General features: G+C 41.0%; 1 protein-coding gene across 1 annotated transcript in view; it reads left to right on the top strand.

The window, feature by feature from the left end:
• Positions 1–20,110, top strand: part of cylda (cylindromatosis (turban tumor syndrome), a) — a 66,773-nt gene that overhangs the window by 25,958 nt on the left and 20,705 nt on the right. The window contains exons 7-9 of the mRNA XM_041192550.1: positions 5,770–6,143; positions 10,516–10,681; positions 18,663–18,804. Of these exons, the coding sequence (XP_041048484.1) occupies positions 5,770–6,143; positions 10,516–10,681; positions 18,663–18,804 (682 nt within the window). The remainder of the gene's footprint in view (positions 1–5,769; positions 6,144–10,515; positions 10,682–18,662; positions 18,805–20,110) is intronic.

Raw genomic sequence — 20,110 nt, 5'->3', positions numbered from 1 at the left:
GTGTGCTGTTGGCCATATTTACTTCAAGAGTTTGACATTTTAAAATTGATTTTAGCTTTGCAAAGATTTTGCACCAGCTTTTTGGGAAAAGCATGCTGTTGATGTGGATCACTAGCTAAAATAATGTAGCATTGTAATATATTAGTGTTTATAATGGCAAATTCAATATATCCTTTATTTCTGAATCAGTATAATTGAAAGCATACTTCTGAGGTTAGAGATCACTGAATTATACAAGTGCCACCATTTCAATTAGAAAATGTTGAACGTTTAAGTAAATTCGGTCAGATACATTTGGTTTAAATATTAATGAATGGCTAAGCAGAATTTAAGATTCTGAATTGCTGAACATCAGCCATCAATTCCTCAAAGAAACTTTGGATTGAAAAAAAATCTTAATTCTTGGAGTCCACATTAAAATGATCAAAGTTTAACTGAAATGTTGAAATGACTTCTCTCAAAACATACAGCAACGGCAAATTCAGCAATATATTTGGCTATTGTGAATCTAGGCACGTTCCATAGGAATATGAAAACAGGAGTAGGCCATTCAGCCCTTTGAGCTTGCTCTACCATTTATTTAGATCATGGCTAATCATCTACCTCAACGCTCCTGCGCTATGTCCATATCATTTGAATTCCAACTAACTGACGCAATGTTAAAACCTCAGATTCTTGTCGTCAATTTCAATGTAACATAGGCGTTTTTTAGATTCAAAATTCCAATTGCACCAATGTAATAATTACAGTCAATAGTTTAAGATGTGAAATTTAAAGATTTTCATGCTTTTTACTAAGTCAAATTAGCTTTTAGGTTATTATTTCAAAAAAAATTCACATCCTGTCTCTTCAACATACTGTAATTATGTATCTAAGTAAGATAGTTTCATTGAGGTTTGTAATATGTTTAATATTATTCTACTATTTTTCTCATCCTATTCAACATTATCCATTTATTGAATGAAGTTTGCTGTCAGAAATTAGATTTTTTTTAAAAACACACCAAGTTGCTTTGATGAATTAATGCAAGTTTAATATTTGTAGGCAGTTACATATTTTTAAAGAATTTTTTGGGATATACATTAGGCAAAAAGACTGAAGGCAATAACATTGTTAGCAGTCATTAAACTGGCGTAATATTCCTGCTGGCTTACTCCTGCTTCTATGTTCCTATTATTTGATAATGTTTGTGATTAAGCAAAATTGTTTTATTTCTGCTGATATGCAACGTTTCTGCCTGTCATTGACAAAGTTACTCCATTTCGAAGTAATTAACTGTATCTGAAGTGCTTTGGTACATTTCAGTAGGATGAAGTGAAATATAAATCTGTACTTCATGTCCAACCTTTAATTGCTACTTCATACTGTACCACCTTGTAATAGCTGTTTTCCATTGTTATTTTAGCAAGCTTACCACACGTACCTCTCAAGGTTAAAGCTTTTAAATTTGCATTGATTTGGTTGAAGTGGAAATTTGTTTTCTTTTTAGCTGCTCAAGTTACTAAATGTTAGTTGACTAAGTATCTTTATTGTAACCTTGTGATTGTTTTTATATTATTTTATGTAGATTCTGAGTAAATGTAAATTGTAAGCCATTCCATTCGGTTATCACTTGAGCTACCTCCTACAGAGAAGCTTGGGTAAACATAGTTCAAGTATTAAATAATAACCAGCTGGTCCTCCCACAGTAATTATCCTTTGCCTTATCCAGATTGCTGCTGTTACTCTAAATTGAAATTTTGAATAAGTAAGTAAACAATCTGTACGTCAACATAGGTAGGCATATGTACAACATTTGGTTCAATTTCCGCCCTATTGTCTGCATAGCTACTTGGTAGAAGATGAAAATAAGACTGCCCACAAGGAGAAAACGGAAAGCTACCCCATGTTTCTGTTTGTATCTCCCAAGATCAGAAGGGCATTTATTGGCTACTGCTCCCTGCAGAGACAATTATCTGCCTGTCCTTCAGGTTGGGAATATGTCACAGAATCACAGACTAGTTACAGCATAGAAGGAGGATATTTGGCCATTTGTTTCTGCACTTGCTCTCCGATGGAGCAATTTATCTCGTTCTATTCCCCGGTCTTCTCCCCGGAACCCTGCATGTTCTTCCCTTTTCAGATAATAATCCAATTTCCTCCTAAAATGTCTTAATTAAACCTGCCACCACCACACTCAGTGCATTTCATATCTGAACCACTCGGTAGATGAAAAAGCTTTTCCTCATGCCTCCATTGCTGTTTTTGCCAATTGCCTTAAATCTGTGCCTCCTTGTCCTCGATTCTTTCACCAATGGAAGCTATTTTCCCTATCTACTCTGACTAGACTACTCATGATTTTGTATGCCTCTATCAAATCTCCTGTAAGCCTTCTCCAAGGATAACTATCCCACACTCCAATCTATCTATGTCACTGAAGTTCATCATCCCTGGAACCATTTTCATCAATCTTCCCTGCATCTCTAATGCCATCACATCTTTCCTGAAGTGTGGTGCCAACTGGACACAATACTGCTGCTGAGGCTGAACCAGTGTTCTATACAAGTTTAACATAACCTCCTTGTTTTTGTACTTTATGCCTCGATTAATAAAGCCTAGAATGCTGTATGCTTTATTAACCAGTGTCATGGACAGAATTTGTGCTCCTTTTTACAGCCCATGATCAATATGTTTGCTTGTGAAAGGTATGTGTTTTCTTACCCTCAGAGTGGATGTCCCAGTTTAAATTATTTCCAGCAGCAAGCTTTCTGTGAGTTTTAAAACAAAAGCATTTATTATCATACATTTGCCCCAGAATTAAAATATGACACCTCACTCGTTTGTCTCTTGTGCACGTGCACACACATCTGATACAGACGAGGGTAAAACAATACAGTTACAATTTATGATCGTCTCAGTCTCTTGTGGCAGGCCCATTGTTCCTTAGATGATTTGATGCTTTAGTTGAAGTGAGGTCTTTTGTAAAATGGTGGATTCTCAATAAGCCGCTAGGCTTCTTTCAGTCAAATTTCCAGGATGTAGGTTCCCATGTGAGCTCTTAAGTTAGAACAGTTTTGAGGGGGTGTTGGGTGGGGGTGGGGGGGGCGGGGGTCTTCTCCTACATTCAAGGTATTGTTTATTACCTTGGCTAGTTGGATGACTTGCAGCTGTGATGGCTTTCTGATGGAACTCTGTCTGTGGAGCAGCTTCAGTTGTTTTTAAAAGCAAACCAAAACGTTGCTGTGTCATCATGTGACTTGTACAAATTCAAAGTCCTTTTCCAAATAAGGTGGGTGGTTGGCTCGACTATACCTTCTGTGTTGTGGATTTCACACCTTGTGAGTTTGAGACAGCCAGTGTCTTTGTTTTTGGAAAACCCATTCAGTTGATGATACCCTTTTGAATTAGTTTCAGGAAAGGCATTGATAGATCAGTATGGAAGGTTCTTTTTGCTCCCTCTTGAGACAGGACTGGCTTCAATCCACAAGCGAAGTCAGGTGACCCTCAGGCCGCCATCTATTGGTAGCTTTTTGTGCTCAGTTTTTATTTAAATATAGAAATTTAGTCAAATTCAAAATATACTGGGACAGGACATGCTCTCTCAATCTGCCCTGCACATTCAATGACTTATGCATAGATATACCCAGGTCCCTCTGCACCTGTGCCTGCTTTATAATTGTATCCTTTATTTTATACTGTCTCTCAGCGTTCTTCCTCCCAAAATGAATCACTTCATACCTCCCTGCATTAAATTTCATCAGTTAATTGTCTGCCTATTTCACCAACCTGTCTGTCTTTTTGAAGTTCTACCCTATCTTCCTCGCTGTTCACAATGCTTCCAAATTTTGTATCACCCACAAATTTGAAACTGTGCCCTGTACACACAGACCTAGGTTACAAAGAGCAAGAACCCGAACACTGATCCCTGGGAAACTCCACAGAAACCTTCCTGAAGTCTCAAAAAAAAATCCATTAACCACCATTCTCTGCTTCATGTCACTCGGCCATTTTCATATCTATGTCGCTCCTGTCCCTCTTATTCCATGAGTTATAACTTTTCTCACAAGACTATTGTGGGGCATTATATCAAATGCCTTTTGAAAGTCCATCAGTCCACATCATCAGCACTACCCTGATCAGCCTTCTCTGTTACCTCATCAAAAAGCTTCAGCAAGTTAGTTAAACACGATTTTCTATTAAATACATACTGGCTTTCCTCAATTAAGCAGCGTTCATCCAAGTGACTATTAATTTTGCCAAAAATTATCGTGTCTAGAAACCTTCCCACCACTGAGGTTAAATTGATTGGCCTGCAGTTGCTAGGCTTATCTTTACACCCTCTTTTGAACAAAGGTGTAACATTTGCAATTCTCCAGTTCTCTGGCACCACCCCCTGAACCTAAGGAAGACTGAACAATGACTCTGCAATTTCCACTCTCCCTTTCTTCAGTACCCTTGGATGTATCTTATCTGGCCCTGGTGCCTTATCAACTTTAAGTACGACAGCCTATCCAAGAGCACCACCTTATCAATTTCAAATGCCTGACCTACCTCCTCTTTCACCATGACTGGGTAGCAGCATCTTCCTTGGTAAACACAGATGCAAATTATTTATCTAATACCTTAGCCAAGCAAATTCAAAACAAAATTCCTAAAATTAATTTTGCTTTTAAGGAGTGTTGAGCAAATAGTTAAGTGTTTCTCCAGAGGGTGATCGTGGATTTGTACTTTAAAATGTACTGCATTAGTTTTGGTCATTTTCGACAAAGTATGATATCAAATTATTATCATGAAATGATATAGTGCAAAAGGGAACCATTCAGTCCATTGTGCCTGTGCTGGCTCTTTGGTAAAGCTATCTACTTAGTTCCTCTGCCCTGCTCATCCCTGTAGCCCTTTAAGTACTTACCCCATTTCCTTTTGAAAGCTACAATTAAATTTGGACCATTGTTTAAGGTAATACATTCCAGATCTCAACAATTTGTTGCATAAACCAGTTTTTCCTCCTGTTGTCTCTGGTTCCTTTGCCTATCATTTTCCAATGACACAAAGTATGATAATTAAACAGTTTTTCCTTATTCCTAAAACCATAAGTGACCTCGATCAAATCTCCTCTTAGCATTTTTTGCTCTAAGCAGAGCAACTTCTATTCTCCAGTCTCTCCACATAAGTGAAGTCCCTTGTAGTTGGCACCATTCTGGTAAATCTTCTGCACCCTCTCCAAGGCCTTGAATGTGGTGCCCAGAATTGAGAACAGTGCTCCAGCTGAAGCCTAACACCTTTCATTGTTAAACGTAACATATTGCAGATACATCCTGACCATCTCAGGGCACTCATTCATGCTGAACAAAAGGAAATTTGTTCAGGCAGTTGGAGGTGTTATTACATTTAAGTTCTGTGGGATTGTAATTCAATTATCTACACACAAAATGAGAAAAATGTTTTTACTCAGTGAGTGGTTAGGATCTGGAACGTACTGCCAGAGTGTGCGGTGGAGGGAGATTCAATCATGGCTTTCAAAAGGGAATTGGACAATTATCTGAAGAGGAAGATTTGCAAGGCAGCAGAGTGGGGGTAGCTGAGTCGCTCTTGCAGAGAACCAACATAGACATGATGGGCCGAATGGCAGCCTCCTTACTATAACCGTTCTTATGATTCTTTATTTCTATAACTGATTACTTTTGTTGATTAGCATTAAAAACCTGATCATGATTTTACAATATTGCTACTATTTGTTCTGGTATTCTTTTGCTAAACGTGTTAAATTAGCTGTATATTATATATTTACAGGAAGCGAAGATACAGCAAAATCACTAGTAGATACACACTCTAAGCTGAGTCAGTCACCACCCACCGCGTCTTCACTTCAAACTTCCCTTTCAAATGAAAATAAATTCCATTCGTTGCCCTTCAGCCTCACCAAGAAACCCAGTGTTAACGGAAGCATTGGTCACACCCTTTCCTTGTCTGTTCAATCAGTAATGATGGATGTGAATGCCAGTGCAAATCAGGATGCTGAACTAGTTGGAGTGTCAACAAAAGACCAACCCAGTTTGGAAGTGGGATCATTGGTACAAGTGAAGGAAAATCCTCCTCTCTATGGAGTAATTCGGTGGATTGGTCAACCTCTTGGTGTTAATGAACAAATAGCTGGACTTGAACTTGTAAGTAGAATGAATGCAAAATTTGTTTTTTTCCTCAAATAGCAGATTCTAATCCTCACTTGGCTTACCTTAGGATATAAAAATGACACATTTAACCAGGAGAAATCTGGAGTTTGTTTTTATTCATTCACAGGATGTGGACTTTGCTGGCATGGCCAGCATTTATTGCCCATTGCTAGTTGGCCTTGAGAAGGTGGTGATGAGCTGCTTCCTAAAACTGCTGTAGTCTGTGTGGTGTAGGTATACCCACAGTGCAGTTAGGAAAGGAGCTCCAGGATTTTGACCCAGCGACGGTGAAGGAACGGCAATATATTTCCAGGTTAGAATGGCGAGTGACTTGAAGGGGAATGTCCAGGTGGTGGTGTTCCCATCTATCTGCTGCCCTTGTCCTTCTAGGTGGTAGTGGGTGAGGGTTTGGAAGGTGCTGTCTAAGGAGCCTTGGTGAGTTCCTGCAGTGCATCTTGTAGATGGTGCACACTGCTGCTACTGTGCGTCAGTGGTGGAGGGACTGGATGTGGTGTCAATCAGTTAGGCTGCTTTGTCCTGGATGTTGTCAAGTTTCTTGTGGGAGCTGCACTCATGCAGGCGAGTGGGGAATATTCCATCACATTCCTGACTTGTGCCTTGTAGATGGTGGACAGGCTTTGGGAAGTCAGGAGGTGAGTTACTCGTTGTATGATTCCTAGCCTCTGACCTGATCTTGTAGCCACACTATTCATATGGCTAGTCCAGTTCAGTTTCTGGTCAATGGTATGCCCCAGGATGTTGGTAGCGGGGGATTCCGTGATAACAATGCCATTGAACTTCAAGGGGCAATGGTTAGACTCTCTTGTTGGAGATGGTCATTGCCTGGCACTTGTGTGGTACGATTGTTACTTGCCACTTGTCAGCCCAAGCCTGGATTTTGTTCAAGTCTTGCTGCATTTGGACATTGATTGCTTCAGTATCTCCAGTTTTGCAAGGGCTCCTTAATGCTACACTCAGTCAGATATGGCCTTGATTTCAAGGTCAGTCACTCTCACCTCACCCCTGGAGTTCAGCTCCTTTGTCCATGTTTGAACCAAGACTGTAATGAGGTCTGGAGCTGAGTGGCCCTGGCTGAACCCAAACTGGACAACAGATTATTGCTAAGCAAGTGCCGCTTGACAGCACTGTTGATGACTCATTCCATCACTTTACTGATGATCAAAAATAGACTGATGGGGTGGTAGTTGGCCATGTTGGATTTGTCTTGCTTTTTGTGTGCAAGCCATACCTGGGCAATTTTCACATAGCTGGATAGATGCCAGTGTTGTACTGGAACAGCTTGGCTAGGGGTGCAGCAGGTTCTGGAGCACAAGTCTTCAATACTATTGCCAGAATATTGTCAGGCCCATATCCTTTTCACTATCCACTGCCTTCAGCCATTTCTTGATATCACGTGGAGTGAATCGAATTGGCTGAAGACTGGCATCTGTGATGCTGGGGAGCTCCGGAGGAGGCCGAGATGGATCATCCACTCAGCGCTTCTGGCGGAAGATTGTAGCAAATATTTTAGCCTTATCTTTTGCATTGATGTGCTGGGCTCCTCCATCATTGAGGTTGGGGATATTTGTGAAGCTGCCTCCTTCTCCAGTATTATTTTAATTGTCTACCACCATTCATGACTGGATGTGACAGGACTGCAGAGCTTAGACCTGATCTGTTAGTTGTGGGTTCACTAAGCTTTGTCTATCACTTGCTGCTTATTCTGTTTGGGAGGCAAGTAGTCCTGTGTTGTAGCTTCACCAGGTTGACATATCATGTTTAGGTATGCCTGGTGTTGCTCCTGGCATGTCCCTCTGCACTCATCATTTAACTAGGATTGATCCCCTGGCTTGATGGTAATTGTAGAGTGGGGAATATGCTGGGCCACAAGGTTACAGATTGTGTTTGAGTATAATTCTGCTGCTGCTGATGGCCCACAGCGCCTCATGGATGCCCAGTCTTGAATTGCGAGATTTGTTCGAAATCTATGCTGCTTAGCATAGTGGTGGTAGTGCCATAGAACACAATGGGGGGTTTTCTCAATGTGAATGTAGGACTTCGCCTCCACAAGGACTGTGTGGTGGCCATTCTTACCAATACTGTCATGGACAGGTGTATCTGCAGCAGACAGGTTGGTGAGTTTGAGGTCAAGTATGTTTTTCCCTCTTGGTTCCCTCACCACCCACTGTGGTCCCAGCCTAGCAGCTATGTCCTTTAGGACTAGGCCAGCTCTATCAGTCGTGGTGCTACTGAGCCACTCTTGGTAATGGACATTGAAGTCTCCCACCCAGAGTACATTCTGCGTCCTTGCCTCCTGCAGTTTTTCCTCCAAGTGGTATTCAACATGGAGGAGCACTGATTCATCAGCTGAAGGAAGGCAGTATGGTAATCAGCAAATGGTTTCCTTGCTCATGTTTGACCTGATTCCATGAGACGTCATGGGGTCTGGAGTCAATGTTGACTTTCAGTGCAACTCGCTCCCAACTGTATACCACTATGCTGCCACCCCTGCTGGGTCTGTCCTTCTGGTGTGACAGGACATACCCAGGGATGGTGATAGTGGTGTCTGGGACATTATCTGTGAGGTATGATTCCATAAGGATAACTGTCATTTGCTTGACTAATCTGAGACAGTTCTCCCAATTTTGGCACTAGCCCCAGCTGTTAGTAAGGAGGAGCTTGTAGTCATCATTTCCGGTGCCTAGGGCGATGCCAGGTGTCCGTCCGGTTTCATTCCCCTATTGAGACTTTGTAGTGGTTTGATACAACTGAGTGGCTTGCTAGGCCATTTCGGAGGGCATTTAAGAGTCAATCACATTGCTGTGGGTCTGGAATCACCTGTAGGCCAGACCAGGTAAGGACAGCAGATTTCCTTCCCTAAAGGGTATTAGTGAACCCGATGGGTTTTTGCAACAATGGACAATGGTTTCATGGTTGTCCTTAGACTTTTAATTCCAGATTTTTATTGAATTCAAACCTGGGTCCCCAGAGCATTATCCTGGGTCTCTGGATTACTAGTCCAGCGACAATACCACTATGCCATTGACTCCCCTAAATTGGTGGGTTGGAATTGAGTCAATGTTAAATTTTAAATATCTAAAACCAGACCCCGGGCTTAGTGGAGATGGGATGAGGGCTGGGCAACCAGCCTGCTTCTTGGTGGCAGTTTGTCAATATTTTAATGAGGATGGCAAACTTTTGATATAAGTTGTTTTGCAGGTTCAACAGCACCCAGCCGAATTTCCCATCCTCAGGAAACCTGGCAACTGAAGGGTGACAGAGACTGTTTTGAGGAGCACATAAGTGCCTCTACAGGACTGTTTGTGAGCCAGACATAGTGGAAGTGGGCACGTTTCCCAACTAAAACTCCGCATTCACCTCAGCACGCAGGCACCCCTGCACCTACCACCACCCTGTGAAACCCACCTTTAATATCCAAATCCCTGACACCTGTTTCCTTTAGACTTTTTTTAAAAATAATTATTTGTCTGTTCCTCATTTCTGCATTTCATATGACTACCCAGAATTACTTCATTTTTATCTGGTTTATGGTTCTCATCTCATTTCTCTGATGTGGGAAGCCTATATTTTTCACTGTTAGCGGACAAGATTTATTATTTTTGCTTTAAGGAGTTGAGGGGTTGTTAATGGCTTTAGAAAATAAACAGGCTCCTGTTTCTATATTGTGTGCCCTATTCTGAGCCAATGACTTGATTGGAAATTTACGATTTCTAAATCTCTGCGGACTTTGGGTATTGAAACATAGTGTAGGACTGTGCCTGTTATCATTCCTGTAAATAAGGTAAGCATCCAGATAAACAAGTCCCATTAAACAAATGAGTTTGAGCCGTTGGTTCTTTAGCAGACTAGGGAAACATGGTAGCCAATTTACGCTTAGCAAAATCCCACAAACAGCAATGTGACACTGACCAGATCATCTGTTCGTTCTTGTTGATTGCGAGATAAATACTGGTCAGGACACTGGGGAGAAGTCCTCTGCTGTTCAGGTCATGGGATCTTTTAACTTGCAACTTCCAGCTATTACTGAGTCTCTCTTCAACATCATAGCTGAAAGCCAGCACATCTGAGCGCAGTGCAAACTGCACTGCACTAAGTGTCAACCATATTTTGTGTTCCAGACCCTGGAGTGGGACCCGAACTTGCAACCTTTTGATTGAGGGGTGAACATATAATCACTGAACCATGGCTGATACAGTTCCCTAACGTTATAAACCTAATTAATGAGAGATCGTTTGTAAAAAATTTCATCAATTATAAAGGATGGCCTCTCATGGTTATAAGAATATAAAATTTGTTGCTTTTTTTAGTTTCTAAATGCTAGTTGCAGATTCTTGCTTTTATTCAGGAAGAAGAAAGTGCAGGTTGTACAGATGGTACTTTCAAGGGAATGCGTTACTTTATGTGTGCATCGAAGAAGGCTTTATTTGTAAAACTTAAAAGCTGCCGGCCCGATTCAAGATTTGTATCATTGCCTCATCACTCCAATCAAATTGAAAGATGCAATTCAATCGGTAATTTCATATACAATTCATCCTTTCCACTCTATGTTTGCATTTGATGTGTGGTTTATGTAATTTCTAATAGAGGTTTCTTTTTAAATATCCTTTCTATAATATTATCTAGTCCATTCCTCCCGTAGTTGCTGCTTGGATCGATTTCCTGGATTGTTTGTATTTTTGACAGAGCTGTTTGCCATGTAGATCAGTTATTTCCATAGATTAAATTTTTAACTAAGATGATATATGGAAAATAAATGTTTCCTCTTTCTACCCTCAGTATACCAGTTTAGTGGAAAGTTGATGAACTAAAATGGTGAAATAAGTTTTTGTGATTGAAAACTATGGAAAAATTGCAAACCAAAGTGAAACTAGACCATAATCTTCTGCTTTACTGACCTTTATGTTATGTATTATGAAGAAACTTGAAGAGGAGTCTTTTCCCACTATAATGTTTAAAAACAAATTATTATAAGCCATTATCAGACATTTGCATGCATACACAAAAAATTCCCCTCGATGTTTACCTGAGGGTTGCTAACCCTTTGGCATTTGATATGACACAATAGATATGAAATGCTGGGCTGTTCAAATTCCAGAGGGAAACTTGAAACAACTGTCACAACTAATTTTCAATTTGTATTTTCACGATGCGAGCTTTGAATTCAGTAATAATAAGACCACTGAGCCTTGAGAGGTTTTTTATAAAACTAAATTAAACATTTATACATAAAAGATTGTAAGCACAAATATATGTCTACAAATTACTGCTACAATAATTCTTAAATCCCTTAGTTAATCTTGATTCCCCATTACACCTTCGTTAGGGCAACAGTAAAACATACAGATTTTAAAAGATCCAGGCAAAGTGAGCAACACGCTAAACAAATGCAAAGTGAGTTTTATTAACTTCAGTCCCTGAAGGCAGCAGTTTGAGGCATAGATGCTGAAGGCTTTTCACACTTGTTGAATCTTAGATGCCTACCCTTACAAACAGCCTGCGCACCTTTATATGTATTTTCACCTTGGAATGCAAATTCCCATTGTTTCACTATATCTTTGGACTTTATCTTTCTGATAAAATCTTTCATAGCACTAAGTTTTACCAGTGGTCTTTGGGGAAAAAAATAAACATACGCTTTCTACATTTCATCTGGCTGGGTGACACATTCACTTCCACTTTTGAAAACAATCTAGTCTGGTTTATTTAAAAATGCAAAATATTCCCTTCGCACCTACATTTCTGAACTTCCCATATTTACTTAATTAACATTTCAAACCTAACTTCGCTTCTTAAATCAAAGCACCCAGACTAGCTGCCTCTAATTCAATTAAGACACACACACAGATAGACACATCCTACCATCGCTCTATTTTACAATAAATTCCAGTAACATTATGAGAATATTATATCTTCCTGACATTCTATCATAGCATGAGATGGTGCCTTCAGGAGAGATGGGATTTTTCCTGATGGTTTGATGGTGTAACTTGGAGGTAATATTTACTAGTATTTGGTTTCTATGTATCTCTGTTACAATGTACAAAACTGAGTTAATTGTGTGCACGCACCATTGGAGCCAATTATGGAGGAACTTTTCATTTCTACAATATTTTTGATTTATTCATGAAAGCAGTGAACATTTTTCAGATATAAATTTTGTACCTCTCCAAAATGGTGTTTGTGTTGTGTGTATGCAACATTTCAGTTTTGGTCTACGTGATCTTACAAAATGTTTATGGGCAAATAAACAAATCATGTGAACTGTTAGCTGATGTGTGTATAGCAATTTATAGAAGAGCATTCAAGCATAATTTTAAATGGAAACACTGCATTTTTAAAATAATATTTCGCCCTGTTTTAAAAAAAAAATGTTTCAAGGTATATGGTTTTTTTTTTACTGTTTTCTCTAGATTATTAGGGGCCTAAATTGGATAGACCCTGAGAACAAGTGTAGGGATCACGTTGCACAATTAACCCGCATCTGATGTCTGCAATGTAGGCAGCATGCCAACTTTGTGCCGCCTACTCATTTGAATGATCTGTGTCCGGCCAGTATTAACCATGCTATTCATCAGGTGGACGTATCAGTAAGGGGCCACTATAATGAGTGACTATCATCACTGAAAGCTAAAATAAAAGCAAAATACTCCAGATGCTGGAAATCTGAAATAAAAACAGAAAATGCTGGAAAAACTCAGAAGGTCTGGCAGCATCTGTAGCGAGAGAAACAATTAACGTTTCAAAGAAGAGTCATTCTGAGTTAGTGTTTACTCTGTTTCTCTCTCCACAGATGCTCCATGACCTGCTGAGTTTTTCCAGCATTTTCCGTTTTTATACCACTGAAAGCTGGCCTACACTGCTTGAAGTGGAAATGCATTATGGCTGGAGCAGATGCTGGGAGCTGTGATTGAAAAGAATCTGACCTGGGAGGAATAATACAACAGGGAAGAGGGCAGGCTCCAAGGTTGTCAGGCACTGCACTGGAGACTTTGGAGATGGAAAGGAGGAGAAATGCCACATGGAAAGAAGGTCTCCAGGGATGCAGTCAAAAGGCAGTGGGAGCAGATAGCCATGGTGACCAATGGTAGTAGTTTAGCCCTCAGGACTTGGATGCAGTGCCATAAGAAATAAAATGATCTTGAAACAAGTGGTCAAGATCAGTGAATGTGTTTTTAAATGCTATATTCCACCAACTGCCCCGCTAGCCTCCGTCACTGCTCAAATCACTACACTCTTGTCACTCATCAACCACAGCCTTCATTAACCAGGGCTCTGAGCTAGCATTCAGATACTTCACTTTAACCTCATACGTTTAGCACTGTTCCCCACACCTACACCTTGCAGGTTACACCCAACCATTCAACCATAGAAGCAACATCATTCAGATGATACACTTCCCTCTGAGTTTCAGCAGAAGGGGTTGCACAATTGGAGGGAGCAGAAACTAACTCTGGAGTTGGACAGACATGATTGCATGTCCAAACCCTCTAGGGAGGAGGCAGTGCTGGCCATATTGGAACAGCCATTGGTGACTTTGGCCAGCAGCGGAGCTGAGACCATAGAAGTTGACGGTATCCTCATGCCTAATTCTTTTGTCGTGTCCCACTTCTTCCTCATTCCACACTCCAGTCTGATTTACAAGCTCTACAGATAATGTAAGCATACACCTGCCAACAGCTCAGATATTGTCACTACAAGTGTCTTAGAGGATAGACTAGAGGCAAATAATGAGACAGAGGACACAAATGGGCTGCAGCCAGGGCAAAAGACAAGGGTAGTGCTGGCTGCCAGCTTGCTACAGGAGGAGGTTGCACACAGGTTCTGCCGCAGAGAACTCAGATGAGGATGTCGATGGGGCAGGTCACAGAACAACATTGATGGGTATGCACAACAAAATGCTTGGTGCGTTGGGAAACCTGCCAGAAAGCCTGTGATCATTGTCAAGCAGCATGGAGCCCAGCAGCAACAGGACTTTGTGCTGGGCTTGAAGCCCATCCTTTCCAGCATGGAAGTGGTGGTCAACTCCATTAACATACTTAGGGACCCAATTGTGTTGCAAGTGTGACAATGTTGCAGCACAAGCAGAAGCCGCCCAATATCTGAGTGCTGCACTGGAAGCTCAAAACTCTGTCATGGAAGCTCAGACTGCTCTTATTAAAGTTGTGAATTACTGTGTGCAGAGATCACACAGCAGTCTGTCCTCCAGTGGATTATTAGAATTGTTAAACTGCTACCCTCAGGGAGTGACAGTGGCTGCATGGAGCATGAATCTGCTGTCCTCTATCAACCTGCCACTGTGTCAATAGCTTTTACTATTGCCTTTTGGCTAGCTAGCCCAGACTACTGCTGCAAGGCCATTTGCTGTCTCTTCTGCTCAAACTCAGCAGCCACTGGGGTAGTGCTCTGCAGGAGCAATAGGATAAGAAAAGGCGCACGGAAAATGGGAATCAAGGGAATGCATAAGGGTGATTAGTTGACTCTTTTATGTAATGTGGCATGATTTCATTTATAAATTTTGGTTAGCAGTGTTGATTTTGTGGTAGCTTTTATTTTTGAATTGTAGCCATATGGATGCTGTGATGGCCAATGACAGAGCAAAGCTAAAGTGGTTGTTGAACGAGGAATTGGGGTTGTAGTTACTGGTATTGCACTCGGATGGGTTCTTCACAGATAGCGTGGCCTGAAAGGGATCGCCTAAGTTTCCACCTCCTTCCTCTCCTTTTGTCCCTCCATCCCTCCTGAAGCTTGTTCTGCTATGCATGGCCTCAGTTCATTCTCTAAGTCGAGCTGTATTCCAAGGGGAATGCCTACTGGTGCATAATTGCCTGGACACAACTAGTTTGTGCCGAAGCCTTGAAGTCATCAAAACGTCCTTCAGTACCTGTAGACTTTGCCAGTTTGAAACAACTATAGAACGCACCGAATACTTGTAACCAGAAGATACTAATAAGCAAGTAGTTGATTGCTTTAAATAAGATTGGTATTGGATTTTTCTGGCTTCTGAATGTGCGATTCATCTCACAAGTGTGTACGTGAACTCAGGACACCATTTTGCAGCTCCAGGGGCACTAGTACCACCCAGAAATCTAAGCACTACCAAGGTCAATTTCTTGCCCTTAGTATTCCATTCATCAGTTCTTTTTGTCATGCAATTTGAAATACTCCTAATCGCATCAAAATCTACTTGCATACAGAGTTCTATTAAAGTAATGAAGGTACTGGAGAGAAGATGGGTAAATGTATTTTATTAAACTGTCTTCTGGAAACCACTGGTTAACCCTTTGTGTCTTTTCTCCTTTTCTCCTTTTTTGTATTGTACAATTTATTAATTCAACTACAGTCTCCCATATCTCCTCCTGGAGCTCATTTATGCATGACATTGTAAGGGATGTCCTCAGATTATTTGATCTGAAAGAATTACGATGATGTTGGTATACTCTGCAAGGGCTTTAGTGTGCTGTACTCACTGCCTTACACAACAAGGTTATGGTGATGAGAACCACTGATATTGATGCCATGGCACAACTGAAGAGGGGATCTGCAATGTATTGCTTGGTATTCCTAAAGGACATAGCTGCTAGACTGGGTCTGCGGCAGGTGGTGAGGAACCAACAAGAGGGAAAAACATACTTGACCACACCCTCACCAACCTGCCTGCTGCAGATGCATCTGTCCATGACAGTATCGATAGGAGTGACCACTGCACAGTCCTTTTGGAGACAAAGTCTCGACTTCACATTGAGGAAGCCCTCCATTGCGTTGTGTGGCAGTACCACCATGCTAAATGGCATAGATTTCGAACAGACACATCAACTCCAGATTGAGCATCCATGAGGCAGTGTGGGCCATCAGAAACAGCAGAATTATACTTGAACACTTCCTGTAACCTCATGGCCCAGCATATCCTTCACTCTTCTTGTATAGATGATGGACAGGCTTTGGGGAGTCAGGAGGTGAGTTACTTGTCACATGACCTCTGACCTGCCCTTGTAGCCACAGTATTTATATGGCTAGCCCATGTCAGTTTTTGGTCAATGGTAAACCTGAGGATGTTGGTAGTGGGGGATTCAGTGACGGTAATGCCATTGAACATCAAGGGGCGATGATTGGATTCTCTTGTTGGAGATGGCCTGGCACTTGTATGGTGCGAATGTTACTTGCCACTTGTCAGCCCAAGCCTGGATATTGTCCAGGTCTTGCTGCATTTGGACATGGACTGCTTCAGTACCTGAGGAGTCGCAAATGATGCTGAATATTATGCAATCATCAATGAACATCCCCACTTCTCACCTTATGATGGAAGGAAGGTCATTGATGAAGCAGCTGAAGATGGTTGGGCTGAGGACCCTACCCTGAGGAACTCCTGCAGTGATGTCCTGGAGCTGAGACGACTGACCTCCAACAGCCACAATCATCTTTCTTTTTGCTAGGTATTACTCCAACCAGCAGAGTTTTCCCCCTGATTTCCATTGACTCCAGTTTTGCTAGCACTTCTTGATGCTGCACTCGCTTGGAGGGGAACTTGAAGGTGCTGGTGTTCCCATGCATCTGCTGCCCTTGTCCTTCTAGGTCATAGAGGTCCTCAGCACACCTTTGTATTTTCTGTACACTTGGGGCTCATACCAGTGTTTGTCAACTTTCTGATTACCAACTAATAAGTCTCATCTTTTGAGTGGACTCTTTTTTCAGTTTGTGGTGGTTTTGAGATGACTTCTCTGTTGATAGAAATTCAGATCCGAGTCAACTCACTTCTATTCTGATACTTCAGCCAGGGAAGTCTGTAGCATTTCAGGACACACTTGGTGGTTGTTCAGCCAGCTTTATTAATCAGTAAAACTTGAAGGGATAGTCCTGTCCCGGGGCATGGAGGTTGGAATTCTTACCACTCTCAGTTCAAATAACCCTGCAAGCAAATGTCTTAAAGGGGTAAGGTAGTACTGGCTAGACAAGTGGGAAGCTTACTATGCTGGCAAACTGTAGTTTACAACAGTGCTTCTGAACACACTTGGGGTCCATAAACTTTTGTTCTTGTTGATCTGAAACTAAGCTGTCTGAACTTGGATAAGTCAGGTCAGGAAGAGTAGGGTGCACATTTGGCATCAGGCAAATAGAAACTCCCTGTGTGGATTTTTCTGTAACTTTGTAAGAAGACTCTTCAATATGGTGATATTCTTCTGCATGTACCACCATCCAGCTGCCTTCAGAAACAAATTCATTGCCCTGTTCCAGATTCCAACACTTCCTTGTCAAGGTCTCAAAATGATGAGAGTTCATATCTCCTTCAGCCTTTTCTTGTTTCCAGTCTGCAGGCCTTTAAAACCTAAATTTGGTTTTGTCTATTCCTGAGTTTCGTTCTCTCCTACAATTTGTAACTCTTAATATATCACACTGCAGCCTTGTTACCAAAGATTTTAATATAAAAGAAAAGTAACCTGTTGTATCTAGGTTTGATCTTGATATGCCAGTAAAAGTCTTTCACTTTAATTTTTTTAAAGAATTTTTAAAAATTGATCTCTAAATTGTTGATGTGATTTTTAATCCTAATGAGAACAAATACCACTTTTTGCAGAATTAGGCCAAATTGTATTCATTGGTTGAATTTTTGAATGCACATTGTTCATTGTGATCAGGTAACATACTCTTTTTATGGTATAATTACCACCATTTCATGGTCTGGATTTTGCTGTCAGCAGCAAAATGACATACTCTCCATTGACTTCAAAGAAACTTGTCCACAAAGGTCTAACAGTCTTTGTGGTGTGGATTTTCACATCCCCAATATTAATTTCAATTAGCATCAGTGACAGTGATGTCATCAAGCAAGCCAATTCTCACAGACTACTAGGAAGGCACGAACAAAAGGCTTTATCATTCACTTGTAATAATTTTACAGAACGTGAAATACAGATTGGGACATATACATGGGATTGCAGGTAGAAGTTGAAATGTCATAAACCTTAAAAAAAAACGCAAAGAGCTATAGAATTTGGAGAAGTTTGACTTTCCACAAATATAAAATTAGTTTCTATGGTCCAGAGAGGTTGCACAGTAGTAATTCTGACTTAGTACACTCTTTTTAAAAAAAAACCACTGCACCTCGGTCAACAAAGCTTACTGTATTTCCCCTCCCCGCCCCCAAGGAATTTTGAGAATAGCATATAAAAAGTGGAGGTCTATGTCAATTCAGTGATTTCTGAAGATTTCTATCTGTGAGGATGTCAACATTCTCTAGAGGAGTGGGGAATTACCAACAGCTACTTCTGGATTTCTGTGTTTAATTATGCATATGAGGATGTGAGAAGTTGCAGTCTGTTTTACTGAGTGATAACAGTGAGCACTAAGAGTTTCACCGCCATTACAAATGCAAAATTTGGGCCATCATGAGTAACCATGTTCTGCAATGTTTTTTCAAAATCAACAGGTTCATGCTTTGTATTTCTTAGTTAATAGATGGAGCATGAAGAAATTGATGACAGTTTGCTTTTGTTTTAGCATTTGGAGGATACCTAAGTGAAGTGGTTAAAGAAAACACACCTCCCAAGATGGAGAAAGAAGGCCTTTCTATAATGGTTGGGAAGAAAAAGGGCATTCAAGGGCATTACAATTCCTGTTATTTAGACTCCACTTTGTTCTGGTAAGTATGTGTGTAGCAATCTTAGTGTTCTGTGACAGTTGGGAGCTTGACCTGTATTTTTTATTTATTCACAGGATGTGGGCACTGCTGGCTGGGCCAATATTTATTATTCATCCCTAATTGCTCTTGGCATGGCGCTGATAAACTGTCTTATGAATATAACTAAGTGTCTTGCTCGGCCTTTTTCAGAGGGTGGTTAAGCATCAACCACGTTGTAAGGTCCCCTAATTTCTGATCCTGAGACTGTATGGTCAAATATGGGGTTTCAGTACTTTACTGTCACCACACTTTATTCCAACCTCTCTGCTCCAATCTCAGGACTGAAAGGATAAATTTAGCTCGTGAGGTCCATGTGGTGGGTAGGGAAGGGGGCAGAAATTATTGTACGTTACATGGCTGATGTGGGAATGGATAATCCTTGCTAATAATGATGCTGTGGGTGGGATTTTCCAGCCCCACTTGCTGCCAGGGTCATCTGGTCCCGCCAAAAGTCAGTGGACTTTGGCTGGGCCACCACATCCCCAGCATTGGGTCCTACCATGGGGCTAGAAAATCCTGGCCCTAGAGTTGAAAAAAGATAGAGCTGTGTAAGAAGATAAAAAAAGAGAAATAGCAGGGTTTAGACCATTCAGCCTTTCGACCTGCTCCACCGTTCAATACAATCATGGCTGATCTACCTCAAAGCCCCCTTCTGCACCATCCTTGTATCCTTTAATTCCCAAATATCCACTGATCTCAGTCCGAATTATGCTCCAATAGGTGAAAATTCTCAACATTGAGTGAAGAAAGTTCTAGTCATTTCAGCACTAAATGCTGACCCCTTATTCTGAAATTGGCCCCTAGTTCTCAATTCCCCAACCGGGGAAAATATCATCCCAGTGCATCTATCCAAATGAGCTGCTTCAGAATTTTATTTTCTTCAATTAGATCACCTCTCATTCTTATAGATTCTAGAGAATTTGGCCTAGTATACTCAAACTTTCCTCGTAGGACAATCCTCTTGTCTCCGGAATCGGTCTACTGAAGCTTGCCTTCCAAGGCAAGTATACCCTTCCTTGTGTAAGAAGATCAAAAACGTGTAGAGTATGCTAAATCTCACCAAGGCACTTTTACAATTGCAGTAAGACAACCTCACTCTTGCACTCCAATCCCTTTGTAATATCCCTTTGTTATTTGTTTCCTAATTGCTTTCTGTACCTGCATTTTCATTTTCTGTGATTCATGTACAAGGGGACCAAGGTCCCATTGCCAACGTTCCCCTGTCTCAACATTTTCAAAAAAAATACTGCTTTTCTATTTCTTCTTC

This window comes from Carcharodon carcharias, chromosome 7 (genome assembly GCF_017639515.1).
Source record: "Carcharodon carcharias isolate sCarCar2 chromosome 7, sCarCar2.pri, whole genome shotgun sequence".
Taxonomy (NCBI): Eukaryota; Metazoa; Chordata; class Chondrichthyes; order Lamniformes; family Lamnidae; genus Carcharodon; species Carcharodon carcharias.
This window is presented reverse-complemented; position numbering and strand designations above follow the sequence as displayed.